This window comes from Bos indicus x Bos taurus, chromosome 19 (assembly GCF_003369695.1).
Source record: "Bos indicus x Bos taurus breed Angus x Brahman F1 hybrid chromosome 19, Bos_hybrid_MaternalHap_v2.0, whole genome shotgun sequence".
Taxonomy (NCBI): Eukaryota; Metazoa; Chordata; class Mammalia; order Artiodactyla; family Bovidae; genus Bos; species Bos indicus x Bos taurus.
Window position 1 is genome coordinate 12,235,250 of NC_040094.1, and position 17,094 is coordinate 12,252,343.

The 17,094-nt window shown below is 37.2% G+C and overlaps 1 protein-coding gene and 1 pseudogene across 7 annotated transcripts in view; both read left to right on the forward strand.

The window, feature by feature from the left end:
* Positions 1 to 17,094, forward strand: part of INTS2 (integrator complex subunit 2) — a 58,016-nt gene that overhangs the window by 11,995 nt on the left and 28,927 nt on the right. For all 7 annotated transcript variants that reach the window (XM_027519777.1, XM_027519778.1, XM_027519779.1 and 4 more), the window contains exons 9-15: positions 403 to 528; positions 4,949 to 5,020; positions 5,107 to 5,221; positions 7,076 to 7,144; positions 8,469 to 8,603; positions 9,750 to 9,926; positions 10,966 to 11,074. In XM_027519777.1, the coding sequence (XP_027375578.1) occupies positions 403 to 528; positions 4,949 to 5,020; positions 5,107 to 5,221; positions 7,076 to 7,144; positions 8,469 to 8,603; positions 9,750 to 9,926; positions 10,966 to 11,074 (803 nt within the window). The remainder of the gene's footprint in view (positions 1 to 402; positions 529 to 4,948; positions 5,021 to 5,106; positions 5,222 to 7,075; positions 7,145 to 8,468; positions 8,604 to 9,749; positions 9,927 to 10,965; positions 11,075 to 17,094) is intronic.
* On the forward strand, positions 13,803 to 15,519 carry LOC113878565 (annotated as a pseudogene).

Consider the following 17,094-nt stretch of genomic DNA (forward strand, 5'->3'; position numbering starts at 1 on the left):
CTATATAAATATTAGTTTAACTGTTTTAAAAAGTTTCCTTAGGCATTATAACCAACAGAGTTTGTAATGTCTTGACAGAAATTTTAGAGGTAATGGAACGGTTGTAATTTTCCCCACTGATTACTAAGATCATGATGCAGTTTCAGCTTGCATGGTTATTTTTGTGGTCGCACACTACCATGCAAAGTGAGGACTACCTGTATTTGTGTCTGAGGAAGAGCACTGGTTGCAAACTCAACAGCTTTGCTTTTGACATCTTAAGATATTAAAGATTTTGTAAATAGTGAGGTATCATTCCAAAGCTTAGGATTTATATCTGAAAGGTTGAACTGTTGAGAAGTCCCCTCTTCTTCCTTCTCTCCACTGAAAAAACTAAAACCTAATAGTGTATTCCTTTTTTAGACCAACTGAGGAAGAAGCTGAGCAATTACTGCAGTTGATGACAAGCCGTCCTCCTGCGACACCGGCTGGGGTTCGCTTCGTTTCACTCTCCTTTTGCATGCTACTGGCCTTTTCTACACTTGTCAGGTACCCAGCTGTATACTTGTTCTATTTTCCCAAGGTCTGCTTTTGTTTATTTATTAAAACAATATATAGAATTAATTAACTTACTGCAAAAGTGATCTAGGTGTGGACATTGGCATTATCATTTAATAGAAGGGTGTCAATAGCATCTCCTGTATGCCAGTTCTTTCGTTTGTCTTTGTCAAAGTTTCATATACATATATTTAAGGGATTCAAAGGAGCTCTTCAAGGTTTGAGACAAATGGTCGTCCTGATCCCTTTTGCCCTGTTTTTCGCTTCCCTAGAGGCAGCTTCTTTCAGTTCTTGTAGGTGATTCTTCTGGTTTTGACTCCCACATCTTTATTACTATGTCTGTATTTGCCATGTCCTGATTTTTTTGTTTTAGGAGTATTTGTTGACGTCCCACTATGAGAATGAGAAATCAGTTCTCCTCTCTGTCCTCAACCTTCTCTGTATCCTTTGTATCTCTCCATTCTCCCTGTACATAAGTTATTATTATTTTGCTTTGATCAGTACTTTATTGTTTAAGTTACACTCTTGGGAGCTCAGCCAAGCGATAGATGATTACTTTTCTTTAGCAAAACTTGTTTTTCCATTAAGAATTGTCCTGTTTGCTTTTGTTCTTTGTTTTTCATTTGCTTGGTGTTTTATGTACTTAGATTAATGCAGTTTCAAACTCTCTGCCAATCTAACCCTCCTCTCAAGATGTTCGGGCTCATTAGTTATTCTTTTGGTTTCATTTTCTTGAGGCAGTCCGTCCTGAAGCTTTTTGACCCCCTTGCATCTGAACTGGTTGCCTCTGCACCAGATACACAGCTCTCATCCTGGAATTGCGTTTCACTATTATTCTGGGGACTCGCTTTAACTCTTCTTTGTTGGGTCTCCTATTTCCTGCATCTTATGTCTCCATCTTTTTTCATTTGCTTCCTCATTTTGCTTCTTTAGAGTTGGGTATGTAGGAGGTAAATTATTTAGATTAATTAGATTAATTACATTATTTAGATTATTAAATTATTTAGGCTATTTCTGAAAATGTCTTTATTCTACTTTAACACTTGGTTGATAGTTTGATGAGGTATAGAGTTCTAAGTTGGAAATAATTTCCTTTGAGAATTTTGAAAGTCTTGCTGTATTGTCTTCTAACTTCCAGTGTTACCGTTGAGGAATCTGATAACATTCTGATTCCTGGTCCTTTTTTGTGGCTTGTTTTTTTAAAATATGGGAGCATGAAGGATTAACTTTTTGTTTCTAGGGTTTTGAAATTTTTTGGTGATGTGCTGTTGTATGGGTCTGTTTTTGTCCTTTCTCCTAGGTATTTAGTTAACCTTTTCAACCTGGGAACTCAGATTGCTCAGTTCTAGGAAATTTCTGTGAACGGATTTGTCTTTCACATTGGTTTCTGTGAAACCTCCTCTTGTTTTGATATTGGGCTTCCTGTAGTGATCATCTTATTTTCTTATTCTTTTTTACTTTCCTTATCTTTGTTTTGTTCTGCTTTTTAAAAAACAGCATTATTGAGACACAGTTTCAGTTCCGTTCAGTCGCTCAGTAGTGTCCAACTCTTTGCAACCCCTTGAGCGCCAGGCCTCCCTGTCCAATACCAACTCCTGGAGCCCACCCAAACTCATGTCCATTGAGTCGGTGATGCCATCCAACCATCTCATCCTCTGTCATCTCCTTCTCCTGCCCTCAGTTTTTCCCAGCATCAGGGGTCTTTTCAAATGAGTCAGCTCTTCGCATCAGGTGGCCAAAGTATTGGAGTTTCAGCTTCAACATCAGACCTTCCAATGAATACCCAGAACTGATCTCCTTTAGGAGACAGTTTGCTACTGCTGCTAAGTCACTATAGTCGTGTCCGACTCTGTGCAACCCCATAGACGGAAGCCCACCAGGCTCCCCCGTCCCTGGGGTTCTCCAGGCAAGAACACGGGAGTGGGTTGCCATTTCCTTCTCCAATGCATGAAAGTGAAAAGTGAAAGGGAAGTCGCTCAGTCGTGTCCGACTCTCAGCGACCCCATGGACTGCAGCCTACCAGGCTCCTCTGTCCATGGGATTTTCCAGGCAAGAGTACTGGAGTACATACCATAAAATTCACCCAGTTTAAAGTGTACAATTGAATAGTTTTTAGTATATTTACAAGGTTGTACAGCCATTACCACAATCTAATTTTAGAACGTTTCAATCACTTCACAAAGATACTGCTCATGTTACCTTTTAGGATTTTTTTCTCAACCTTCTATTTAATTTTTAACTTCTAAGAGCTCATTTTTATTCTTCTTATTTCTTCTTTATAGTGTCTGATGCTTCATGGTGGCATGGTTTCTCTGATGTTACCCATAATGATCAGAGGGGTCTTATTTGTACTGTTCTTTTCTCTAAGTTTCTTTTTTTCTGCCTTTTTTTTTTTTTTGGTGTCTATTTTTCTCAGAGGTTTAGTAATGCTTGATTGTTCATATTTAAGATTAGGAGACTAAAAAGCAAATTAGAATTTCTGAACGCATAGATGAGAAAGCTCTTGGGCTTTTCAGAGTCTTGGAGAAGACTGTTTTTTTTTGCCTGAGAGCAAAGGCCTGAGAAGAAATCCATAAGTGAAGTTAAAAAGTGAGGGTTAAGGGCTGGGAGATCTCAGCCTGCATTATAGCTGTTCACTTAATTCTTCTACTTTCCAAAAGGCGCCGCAGAAAGCTCTGGTCGTCCGTCAGTTTTCCCTCTTCCAGAGAATCAATCTTGTTTCTTCTCTGCTGGGGGACGGCAGAGTGGAGGGTTGGTCTGGAGGTCCAACTAGACTATCCAGACTGTCTATATTTGGTCTCTGTCTTCATTCTCACTCCCAAAACCGCCTGGAGGTGCCAGTTCCTGAGCCCTTTGGGGATTCTGTGGTGTAAGTGGTATATTGGTTTTCCTTCCTGCCAGTTTAGTATTCTGCTTTCTTGGTCTGCTAAGTCAGTTACTCCTCCTCCTCCTTATTGGCTCCAGCTTTCCAATATTTTGTGGTATTGTCCTTCATTATCATCCTGAGCATTTATGTGTTTTAAGCAAATCCCTTTAATGTAATTTGAGTGGTGTGTTTTAGGAATGTGTGAAACTAAAGTACATGAAATGAAGTGTTTTCTCTTTACCTGAAGTAATTTCTTATTTTAAAAAGTTTATTTTTGGGACTCCCCTGGTGGTCCAGTGGCTAAGACTCTGTGCTCCCAATGCAGGGGGCCCAGGTTTGATCCCTGGTCAGGGAACTAGATCCCACATGCCACAACTAAGATCCTCTGTGGCCAAATAAATAAATCAAATTTTTTTAAAAAGTTTGTTTTACTGAAGTATAGTCAGTTTATTGTGTTGTGTTAGTTGCTCGTATACAGCAGAGTGATTCAGTTATACACTTATATATTACCTAAAGTTATACACTTTATATATAAAGTTATATACACTTATATATTACCTAAGTTATACACTTTATATATAAAGTTATACACATATATTACCTAAAATATAAATATTTACTTTATATTTTATAGGTAGGAGAGCTAAAGTACAAGAAATTTAAATGTCTTGTTCAAGGTCACACTAACAGTAATTGGCAGACAAGAGATTCCGACTCAGGTCTGGCAGACTCTAAAGGCTGTAATCTTTCTATTACATAACATTGTCTTGTATAAGTGGAGTAATATATGTATGGTTGAGCATGACCTTTCTAATTTTCTTAGTTTTGGGTATCAGGCTTTGAGGTTGGTTTTTATTTTTCCTGTTTATACTGCAGTGAAGTAGAAGAGGATCAATGGAAATTACTATTACAGATCAAAATTGACGTGTACATTTCAACCTATACCTAGGAATTTGCTTGAAACAAGTCAGTGTTCATGTATTTCTATAACTGTTCTTCATATATGGTTAGCCCCTGGCTGTCTCTTTTTACTTTTTCGAATAATGATCACTTATTTCCCTCTAATATTGAGTTCTGCTCAAAATGCCTCTACAAACTAAATTTCATTTCCCAGGTAAAAGTTGGTCTGGCTTCTGTCCTCGTACTCAGTTTGTGAGTTTTTAATGATTAAGTTTCAACACTATGGATTTTTTCTATAGGAAATAAGTATCGGCTGTTAGTATACACGTTCTTCTAACATTTTAATCCCAAGGAACCTTTGTTTTTCTACAGAATGTGAGGAAGTTTATCCTCTCCAACCTGCAAAAGTAGTAACTGAGACTTTGAGAGGGTTTGGCTGTCCTTATTAATGGAGAAAATTTATGTTTCTCTGTTCTTCTCTAGAACTACTACATATCTCAATGATAATTAATGGCCAATTCAATAAGCAATTCATTTGTGGAAAAAATAATTTCCACCAAAGATAATTCCAGAATGCTTTTTTATTCTTATGCTAGTATATCTGATTTAGACCAGTGACTTCTGATATATTTTCTATATTAACAGTACTCCTGAACAGGAGCAGCTGATGGTAGTGTGGCTAAGCTGGATGATCAAAGAAGAGGCTTACTTTGAAAGGTAAGATGACTTCATTTGTATCAGATAGCTGAGTAAGTTATCTTATCCTTCCTTTGGAAATTACATTTTCTTTTCTGTTTCAACAGTACTTCAGGCGTCTCTGCTTCTTTTGGAGAGATGTTATTATTGGTCGCTATGTACTTTCATAGCAACCAGCTCAGTGCTATCATTGACTTGGTCTGTTCCACTTTGGGAATGAAGGTAATTTCCTCTTATCTTCTTTCTAAAGAAGATGTTTCTAACTGGACATTTTCTTGTAATGTTAAGCAAATAGGTTGTTTTTATTTTGAAGTAATTTTAGTTGTTCAATAGTTTGAAACTTTATCAGGAGCTCTCTAAAAAAATACATTATGTAAACATTATTTACGAGAATAATAGATGTTCTATGTAGAAAACATAGTAAAGAAGGGAAAGATATAATTCCATGTTCAGAGATATCAAGTACTATTAATAGTCTGGTATCTGTTCTTTCTTTAAATTGATATATATATATATATATATATATATATATATATATATATATAGTGGTTTTAATGAACTTACCAATATATAATGAGCACTTCCTCATATCAATAAATATTCTAATACAACATAATTTTCAGTGGCTGCATTGTAGTTATTGTGTGAGCTGATTGTGACATTTTTAATGATTCCTTTATTTGCCATGTAGATTTTTCTAATTTCTGAATAATGCTTAGATGAATATCCTATGTATGTAAATATACACACAGGCATCCATACATGTATATTTTCAAACACTTTTTGGATTCCTTCCTTAGGATAAAGTTATAGAAAGCAGTACTAAGTAAGGGCTTCCCTGGTGGCTCAGACAGTAAAGCCTCTACCTGCAATGCAGGAGACCCGGGTTCAATCCCTAGGTTGGGAAGATCCCCTGGAGAAGGAAATGGCAACCCACTCCAATACTCTTGCCTGGAAAATTCCATGGACTGAGGAGCCTGGTAGGCTACAGTCCATGGGGTCGCAAAGAGTCGGACACGACTGAGCATGTGTGTGTGTATATATATATATACACACACACACATTGATGTCCCAGTTTTTCTATAGGGATTTTTATTGATTTATTTTTCCTTTTACTGATTCAGAAGTGCTCTTTATATATAAATGATATGCTGTTATGCCTTGTATATCATATTTCATTGATTCAAGACATGTATTTTACCATATATTGAAACTTGGATTCATTTTATAGTTGATGCATAATGTTAGTGTGATAGTGTTTGCCCTTCTTTATTTACTTGAAAAGCTACTATTAAATCAGTGGTGCATATTATAATCCTTATTGTCTTAAAGATGGAGAAGTATAATATGTTGCAGAGGATTTTTCCCAGTCTTTTCTGCCATGTGAAAATTATTTTCTATGTGTGTAATATATTAAGTTTCTTTTGTGGTTCTTGTTTTGTTATTATGCTTAGAAGTGCTTTTCTTTCCTCAGGTTAATAGAAATGGTCACCTATATTTTCTTCTAGTGTTTTTGTGGCCTCATGTTTTACATTTAAATCTTTAATACATGTGGAGTTAATATGGGGTATGATGTCATATGCAAATGTTTATTATCCAGAAAGAGAGCTAGCCCACCTCCATTTATTAAATAATCCACTTCTTCCCACTGACTTAAAATGCAATAATAATATGTTTACTGAGTACTTAAAATTTTTTTTTATTTATTTGGCTGTATATGTCTTATGGTATGCGGGATCTAGTTTCCTGATGAGAGATTGAACCTGGGCCCCCTTGCATTGGGAGCTCAGAGTCTAGCCACTGGATCATAAGGGAAGTCCCACTAAGTACTTTCATATTTGGTTCCTGAGGAAAAATACATTTTAGTGTTAGGTTTGAGAAGCTACTTCTGAAACAGAGTATTTGAATGTTAATTTTATATATTAAGTCAAATTGTGCTTCATATATTTTATTTTCACCTGCTGTTGAAATCTTTTGGTTGCTTTATTTATTTTTTTTTTGTAGAAAAGAGCCTTTCTTTTCTTGTTTTTTATTGGAGTATAATCGCTTTACAGTGTTGTGTTTTGGTTGTTTTAGATTGTAATTAAGCCAAGCTCCTTGAGCAGGATGAAGACTGTCTTCACACAGGAAATTTTTACTGAGCAGGTACTTGTTTTAACTATTATCTTAGGTACTTCTTTAACTATATTTTATAACATTCCTTGTGAGAAAACTTGTGTATGTTTCAGTTTAAGAGAATAACATAGTCTTTATATTCCTTTTTAGTTTCCAATGATGATTTATTTAATCTTTGAAACTTCTGTAAAGAAAAATCCTGTTTCGAATTTGTTTTCAAAGCTATTTACTACATAGAAAAGCATGTGCTAAGTAAATTTGCTTATTTTGGAGACTTTGAGTAGATACCTAAGAATATAGTCTTAGATGCTGTTGACGGGGGTCTCACATGGGGTCAAAGTGTTAGGGGCTCAGTGTCCAACTCTGCCAACCCATGCGCTGCAGCCTATCAGGCTTCTCTGTCCGTGGAATTCTCCAGGCAAGAATACTAGAACGAGTAGCCATTCTCTTCTCCAGAGGAACCTTCCTGATCCAGGGATCAAACCTGATCTCCTTCATCACAGGCATATTCTTTACCGTCTGAGCTACCAGGGAAGTTCACTGACAATTGGGATTGTTAGGAGAAAAATAACAGAGATCTGTTTAAACCTTTTAGCTGTAAGGTGCCATGTCTAACTAGGTTATAGACTAGAGTCTAAATTCCTTATTCTTGTATTGACTTGTTCTTATTTGGTCTCAGCACTTTTGTCCATGGGTAATACTAATAATATTTTATTTTTTCAGTGATGGAAACTATTCTTTTTTTTCCTTTTTTTTTAAAAAAATTAAACTATAGATGATCTACAATATTATGTTAGTTTCAGATATACAACAAAGTGATTTGGTTATACATATATATGTGTATATATATATTTGTATTCTTATTTATTTTTTTTTAATTGAAGGATAATTACAGAATTGTGTTGGTTTCTGCCAAACATCAACATGAATCAGCCATATGTATACATATGTCCCCTCTCTCTTTTAAGATTCTTTTCTATTATAGTTTATTATATTAAATGTAGTTCTCTGTGCTATATGGTAAATCCTTGTTGTTTATCTGTTTTATATATTATAGTCATTGAGCCCAGATTTTATGATTCCAAATTTTGCATATTTTTTAACTTTACTCTAACCCCTGGCAATGTATCTGTGTTTAGAAGTAAATTTTTAAAAAGTAGAGAACTTTACAAATTCCCATATGTGTGATGCCACCTCATCACTCAAAATAATTAAGTCATGTCATGATTGGTTTTTGTCACTCCCACCAAAGGACCACATTAGTATTGACAGTCCACCTGGCTACTTCTCTCTCTTTCATAATAATTTTGTATGTGATTCTGTCATATGTATTGCTATTATTTTTCCCTTTTAGGTTGTCACAGCTCATGCAGTTCGAGTCCCTGTCACCAGCAACCTGAGTGCCAATATTACTGGATTTTTGCCTATTCATTGCATTTACCAGCTTCTGAGGAGTCGTTCCTTCACCAAACACAAAGTATCTATAAAAGTATGATCTTACATTTATTCTTCAAGCTAAAATCTGAGTAAATGCTTTTTTCCCAGTTCTCTTTGAGTTTGCAGACCTTGACTGTGGATTTGTATGTGAAAGGTTTTTAGTTACTCGTCACTTACATAGTTACGGTAATTAGGCTCTTAATTTCAGATTTTTAAAACAGTATAGCTGTTCAGTTATAATGTACAATAGTACTAATTCCTTTTAAATTCTCAATGATATTTAGCAATTTCATTAAACTTTAGTAAGAAATTGCCATTCTTTATACTTGGTTTTGTTTACCAAACTTAGAAGGTTGCTGGTTAGCCATGACCAGTATTTGTAATCCATTTGTCACAAGGACTTCTAATTTTAAGCTTGCACATATTTTGATATGTTTTCAATTTGTTATATAGTTGGCTATAGCAAACAGGTCCTCTAAAGAAAAAGCTTAACCCACAGGAGGTTAAAATAGAACAAAATTTGTTTGAACCCTTTCTAAGAGGCTATTTTATTTATAAAGAACCCTGAACAACATATGCATTGCTATATCACATTTGATTGTCCTTGTTTTTATGATGTAGTGAAGTTATTTTCCATCTTGATTGTATCTTCTGCTTTTTATATTTTTTGCAAGTGAAGTAGAGAAGAATTGAGGGTCCAAATGCACCCCCAGTGTTTCTTCTTGGCCTGCATTTGTGCAGATAGTTAATCTCCCATATGTGGTTGTCAGAGCCACCTTCTTAATCTGTCTGAGGCTTGTTGTGAGAAACTGTTCCTTTCCCTAAATGCCTTTCTGCTGTGGGGTCTTTTACAGCAGCATATATGGTGCTCTAAATATAGATATAAAAGGGACTTGACGGTGTTTTTCCCACTACTTAAAAACCAATAGATTAAAAACCTGAAGTCCAAACTCTAAACTCAAGCTGTCATTTTTAGGTTTATCTTCCATGGAACAATATTCTCAATTTTAGGAAAGAAAAATTGTTTCCATTTTTAAATCAAAGGCAATTATGAAACTGGATGATATTATTTAGCAACTGCTAAAAGTTAATAGTGAGTTTTACTTTTTCATAAATCATGTAAAATTATATGTGCTTGTAAAATTTTGCTTGCTTTTTCTTATTGCCATAATTTAGTGCCTGTCACCTTCTTTTCTAGGACTGGATTTATAGACAGCTCTGTGAAACCTCCATTCCACTCCATCCTCAGTTACTTCCTCTGATTGACGTGTACATAAATTCTATACTTACTCCTGCATCTAAATCTAATCCAGAAGCCACAAATCAGCCAGTCACAGAACAGGAGATACTCAATATTTTCGAAGGAGTCACTGGGGTAAAATAATGTTGTTGTTTTTTTTAACATTTATTAGTTCATTTTTCTTTTATTCTTCACACTTACTCCACATTTTCCCCCAGATTATTAGAGGAGAACCACTTCTAGGTGGTTCTGAATTTAAAATGCTATTCAGTTCTTTAGATCACTTATGAATATTAAAAAATGGTATTCCATGTAGTTTGTTGATTAGGCACTTTTTGAAGAAGAATTTCAAAATCTCCATTTTAAAGTTTAAGGAATGTCTTGGAGGTTGTATGTTTAACAAAGGATAATGTGACATTTCAACACATTAAACTAGCTTCCTGAGAATTTAAGATATACCTAGATTATTTTTGGAAAATTTGGAGTAAATCTTTTTTTCTCCAAATATACTTAAATGTACACTATCTTTTTTTTAGGAATTATTTTCTTCATGGTAATTTCAGATAATACTTGAGATTCCTGTAAATGTAAACTTTTTTCAGAAGCAGCCCTGTCTTAAAAACTGTGAGGTCGCTCAGTCGTGTCCAACTCTTTGTGACTCCATGGACTATAGCCTACAAGGCTCCTCCATTCATGGGATTTTTCAGGCAAGAGTGATGGAGTGGGTTTCCATTTCCTTCTCCAGGGGATCTTCCCCACCCAAGAATTGAAACCAGGTCTCCCGCATTGTAGGCAGACACTTTACAGTCTGAGCCACCAGGGAAGTTTAAAGACTGTTAAGCATGTTGATTTTCTCTCTCAAGCCATCTCAAATTTAACTTAAACTTCACATTGTCAATTTGAGTTTAATGTGAAGACAGCAATAATTTCTCCCAGTTTCTTTAAGCTTGGGAGTAGCAACACCGAATAATCTATTTTGAGTGCTTTTACTATCAAAAAGTACTCATTGGAGCTTCCCTGGTGGTCCAGTGGTTTAGACTCTGTGCTGCCAATGCAGGGGGCAGGGGTTCTCCTGCTTGGAGAACTCAGATCCCACATACTGCCTGTTTTGGCCAAAGGGGGAAAAAAAAGCACTCGTGAAATTTAACAGTATTGTTTATAATATGACCCCCAGGGTGACAACATCCGCCTTCATCAGCGTTTCAGTATCACAGCACAGCTCTTGGTGCTTTATTATATTCTGTCTTACGAAGAAGCTCTCCTAGCAAATGCCAAGACTTTAGGTAAGTTGTGTAGAGGCTAGTGTTTCTGGTGATAGTTCATCTTATTTGCTTATGTTTTGTTACTTTCCAGGCTGCTATTGGAGAAGATAAGGTCAGATATTCCAACAAGCTCCAGCATCTTTCTGCAGTCTTTGCAATGTTAGCTTTTCATACTCTGGTACATAAGTTCATGTATGTGTGGGCATATAATCACTCCTGACGGCTCGGTGCTCCTTTTAGCAGGCTGAATTAATGATTAACTGAATTGTCTGTATTTTAACAATTTTAGTGACCTTATTGACGAAAGGTAAATTAAGACATAAACCTGTTGGTACTGAAATAGAAGGTTTTTTGCTTGATTTCAACCTTTTTCCTATTTTTCCTTACATTAATATGAAGAGTAACAGTCTAATCAAAGCAGTAGGAAAAAACAACAGAAGGGTTTCCTTTGCCATTAACGTTATCATTGAACTTAGGTACTTTGTATAATATCAGAAGGTCACATTTAGTATAGATAATATTAGTATAAAGTAGTATGTTTTCCTCTGTGTGAAAAAGAAAACTCACCTGTATTTTGGCTTGCTGAATGTAAGACTGAAGGCAGACAGAGAAGGGGGCTGTAGAGGATGAGATGGTTAGATAGCATCACCATCCCAATGGACATGAATTTGAGCAAACTCCAGGAGGTAGTAGAGAACAGAGGAGCCTGGTGTTCTGCAGTCCATGGAGTTGCGAAGAGTCAGACATGATTTAGTGACTGAACAGCAACAACAGCAAATGTAGGTAATTCCATATTCAAAGCAAAAAGTGTCATTAAAAAGTAACAGGCGTGGTATAGATGATCTTATTTGCAAAACAGGAACAGAGACATAGACATCGAGAACAAACATATGGACACCAAGGGGGTAAAGGAGGGTGTTGGAAGAACTGGGAGATTGGGATTGACATATTCACACTACTGATACTTGTATAAAACAGATGACCAGTGAGAACCTGCTGTACAGCACAGGGAACTCTACTCGGTGCTCTGTGGTGACCTAAACGGGAAAGAAATCCAGAAAAGAGGAGATACACGTATACGAATAGTTGATTCACTTTAAACAGTAGAAACTAACACGACATTGCAAGGCGACTATACTCCAAGAAAAATTAAATTAAAAAAATGTCGCAGGCATTGAGTATTATAATGCAGGGAGAATTCTTTTAAGGGATTGTATTTTGTCATGGCTGAGTGATTTTACTTTTCGAAAGCTATAAATTAAAGTTGCTTTTCAATGTGTGGCAGAGGAATTTCTTTCATTTATATGGAGTATTGTGTTTTAAATATACTGTGAATTTCTCAGCAGCTTTCTTTTCCTGACTACAGTTGTTAGGGATATACAGATGATATCCCACAACTATAATTATAGTCTGTCATTTGAGGGACAAGATGGGCTAATAATAAGCATTAAGTAATAGTCTCCCACTTTTATGTGTTAAGGGATATGACACTTGTGATTTAATAGATACTAGAGGATTGAGTTACAAGGAGGTATTCTGGGGAGAACTCAGACCATGAATACTGTAGTAGGGGACCAAGATACACTCTTAGTTTTTATTTAAATTAATGTCTAGCAAAAAAAATAATATCGGAAAGTACAGAGACTAGTATAGTCCACTTTCATGTATATACCAGGCAGAATTAACAAATCACTCAGAATTTTTAAGACTGGAAGAATCTTTCAAGATAATGACATGCTCAGTTCAACCCTGTGTTCAGGTGAAGCTGCTGTTCCTTATGCAATAGTCTGATGGATCTTAATTGGAAAGTTAAGAATTTCAGGTTTGGTGTACACTTTAGCCTGGATTGAGTCTTCGAAAAGGAACTGGGAGATTGTAGAAAAATTAGGTTTTTCTTGGTCTTCCCTGGTGGCTCTGCAGTAAAGAATCTGCCTGAAATGTAGGAGACTACCTGCAATGCAGGAGAGGTAGGTTTGATCCCTGGGTCAGAAAGATTCCCTGGAGAAGGAAATGGCAACCCACTCCAGTATTCTTGCTTGAGAAATCCCATGGACAGAGGAGCCTGGCGGGCTATAGTCCATGGCATTGCAAGAGTTGGACACGGCTTAGCCACTGAACAACAAAATGATTAGGTTTTTCTAAGATTATAGGCAAAAGATGGTGGCTTGGACTGGTAGCAGTGTATATATATTTTGAAGAGCTGAGAGGTTTTGCTGATGAATTCATTAGATTTCAGAGACAGGAGCCAAGGTTGATGTGGATGGAGGCTTTTGGCCTGAGCTAGATAATGGCTATCTACTGAAATAAATGGCAGGTTTGTGGGCAGTCAGGAGCTGGTTTGGGACACACTAAGTTTGAGATGTCTGATGAAGTGGGGATGTTTTGAAAATAGTTGTAAATGCTGGCCTGGAATTTAGATGAGATAAACCTGGACTGAAGCATTGAGATTCTTCAGCATATGTATGATATTTATAATCATGATATTAAGTAGGATTACCAAGGGAGAAGGTGTGGAAGGAGACTCGAGGGCTGTGATGTTCTGCGTGCTAAGAGAAGAATGTTTCAAAGAAGAGAGCAAGATCACTTGTGTCAAATGATGGTGATGGATCAAGTAAGGTTAGGACTTAGGCTCAGCTGATGATCAGGTTTAGCTTGCTAGAGGTCCTTTGACCTTTACAGGACCTTACAGGTCCTCCCCCCCCCACCCCCCCCCTCAGAATTAAAGCCTGATTTTAGTAAATTCAAAAGCAAATTAGAGGGGACCGCCCCGTCCCGCCCCGCCCCCGCGAGCTAGGGTGCTCTAGGTGCCCCGCGGAGACCCTCTGCACCCGTGCGAACATGGCGCTGTGCGCGGTGCGGAGCATGCGGGCCGCAGTCGGCAGCCTGCGCGCCATCTTCGCACCCAGCATGCCCTGCTCGCCATGGCCCTGGGGACTAAGAGCGGGTGCTGTCCGGGCGCTGCACACCGGCCCTGCTCTGCTGTCGGTGCGGAAATTCACAGAAAAACACGAATGGGTAACAACAGAAAATGGTGTTGGAACAGTGGGAATCAGCAATTTTGCACAGGAAGCTTTGGGAGATGTTGTTTACTGTAGTCTGCCTAAAGTTGGGACAAAGTTGAACCAACAAGAGGAGTTTGGTGCTTTGGAAAGTGTGAAAGCTGCTAGTGAACTCTCTTTTCCTCTATCAGGAGAAGTAACTGAAATTAATAAGGCTCTAGCAGAAAATCCAGGACTTGTCAACAAGTCTTGTTAGGAAGATGGTTGGCTGATCAAGATGACATTCAGTAACGCTTCAGAACGAGATGAACTAATGAGGGAAGAAGCATATGAGAAATACATAAAATCTATTGAATGAAAATGGAACCCCTAAATAAACTACTTTGAAACAACTTAATCTAGCATAGTTGTCTTAAATTCCTGGTGGATAGATATTTAAAAAGCAACTTTTAGCAAAAGAAACTACTTATAACAATGTTTCCTGAAGAAAATACCCTTTAACTTTCAAATGATTTCAGATAAACACTGTGCATCTTTTTCCACAGCTTCCTGTGATTTTTAGGCTAGGCTCCAGTTATAATATTCAGAATTCCTGAAATTATCTCTGGTAAAACTAATTATGAAAATTATGTAAGTCAAGGATAACATGGTTATCTTAAACCTTATATGGCATTGTAACTTGCTTACAGCTGTCCTTGGATTTGGGTCAAGATTATCTTCCCACTAGAAATAACTGCCAGTGGAGAAGTTTGTTAGTTGTATAGTGTCCAATGAAGAATATTACTATCTTAATTTTGCAATATACTGTGTTTGCTGGTGCAATTTTTATACAGTGAAGCAACAGCCTTGCAGGAGAATAAATAATAATAAAATATTCAACTTCTTAATCATGAAAAAAAGGCAAATTAGAGGAGATAATACTAAACACAGTGAGTACAGACAGTTCTTTTGAAAAGTTGTAAAGAGAAGGAGGGAAATGAATGTGGTAATTGGAGAGGAAAATAAGGTCAAGAGAGGACTTTTTATTTTTTTTTAAGGTGAAAGAGTTAAGAGAATATTGTATGCTGTTGGAAGTAATCTAGTGGAGAGGGAAGCTTTACGAGAGAATCCCTAGAGGGATGTCCTTGATAGGTGAGAGGGGACCGGGTGTGGAAGACAGACGGAGGGATTGAGCTTTGCTTGGAGCATTTTTTTCCCATAGTTTAAGAAATGTTTTCTTTTTCTAGCCTGGTTTCTTAGTCCAAAGGAATAAGTTAACTGCAGAATATGTCATAACATGAGAGAAGTTTTCTCTTCCACAGCCAAAAATGATGAGTATTCCGCCTCAAATTTATTCCTACCTTCAAAGTTGTGTTGTTTCAGTACCTTGCTAACTGGTCTGTGGTTTTGGGCTTTATAATAAACATTATTAGCAGGCACCAAGTAGCTGTTGAAGCTCAAATACAGGATTCCAACATCTGAGATAGAGCCAAGTATTAGAATATCATAGTCATTAAAAAAAATGTTTTATACATACATATTTTTTCACATATGATTTGTTTAAAAATATTTGTAATACAAGTGCATATATAGTGTGTTTAGTCACTCAGTCATGTCCGACTCTTTGCAACCCCGTGGACTGTAGCCCGCCAGGCTCCTCTATCCATGGGATTCTCCAGGCAAGGATACTGGAGTGGGTAGTTGTTCCCTTCTCCTGGGGATCTTCCCGACCCAGGGATCAAACCTGGGTCTTCTGCATTGCAGTTAAATACTGTATTGATCTAAAAGAACATGTGTAAGAAATAGCATAATAAATCCCTTGTACTATCCCTTTATTAATACCCCATTAAAATATGAGCATTGCCATTGTATTTTCAGTTTTTATACTTAAAAAAGGTTTCCTGTTTATTATATCTGAAATTTTTATTATTAGGTAAAAGTTTATTTTTATGTACTTTAAAAATTTTTTGATTTTATATTGGAGTATAGTTGATTAAATTAAAGGGCTTCCCTGGTGGTTCAGATGGTAAAGAATCCGCCTGCAATGCAGGAGACACGGGTTTGATCCCTGGGTTGAGAGGCTCCCCTGGAGAAGGGAATGGCTACCCACTCCAGTATTGCCTGGAGAATTCCATGGACTGATTAGCCCGATGGGCTACAGTCCATGGGGTCACAAAGACTAGAATGTGACTGAGAGACTAACACTTTCACTTTCTTTTCATAGTTGATTAAAAATGAGATGCTAGTTTCAGGTGTACAGCCACGTGATTCAGTTATACCCTTACAAGCATTACAGAACATTGAGCTGAGTCCCCTGTGCTATACATGGGTCCTTGTTGGTTATTTATTTTAAATATTTATTGAACATTTTAAATATAGAAGTTATATTTACATATTTTCAAGGTAAAAACAGTACTAATGAATACTGAACATGTTTTATCAGCTTTACCTGTTTATCTGCTCCTAAAGCAGCCAATGGGATGCTAAATACAGTCTCACACTTAGGTAGCTTACTTGCTTAACTCTGTCCCTTAACATCATTTATTTTGTTCTTTAAAAATACTTATTTATTTTGTTTTTGGCTGTGCTGGGTCTTCATTGCTGCGCACCAGCTTTCTCTAGCTGTGGCAAGCAGGGACTGCTCTTTGTTGCAGTCCATGGAATTCTCCAGGCCAGAATACTGGAGTGGGTAGTCTTTCCCTTCTCCAGGGGATCTTCCCAACCCAGGGATCAAACCCAGGTTTCCCGCTCTGCAGGCGGATTCTTTACGAGCTGAGCCACAAGGGAAGTCCGAGAATACTGGAGTGGGTAGCTTAGCCCTTCTCCAGGGGATCTTCCCAACCCAGGAATCGAACTGGGGTCTCCTACATTGCAGGCAGATTCTTTACCAACTGAGCTATGAGGGAAGCCTAGTTAAAGTATATTTGTTTTATTTTTGGCTGTGCTGGGTCTTCACTGCTGCACACCCACTGTCTCTAGCTTGGCAAGCAGGGACTGCTCCTTGTTGGGGTGCATGGGCTTCTCATTGTGGTGGCTTCTCGTGTGGCGGGGCACGGTCTCTCA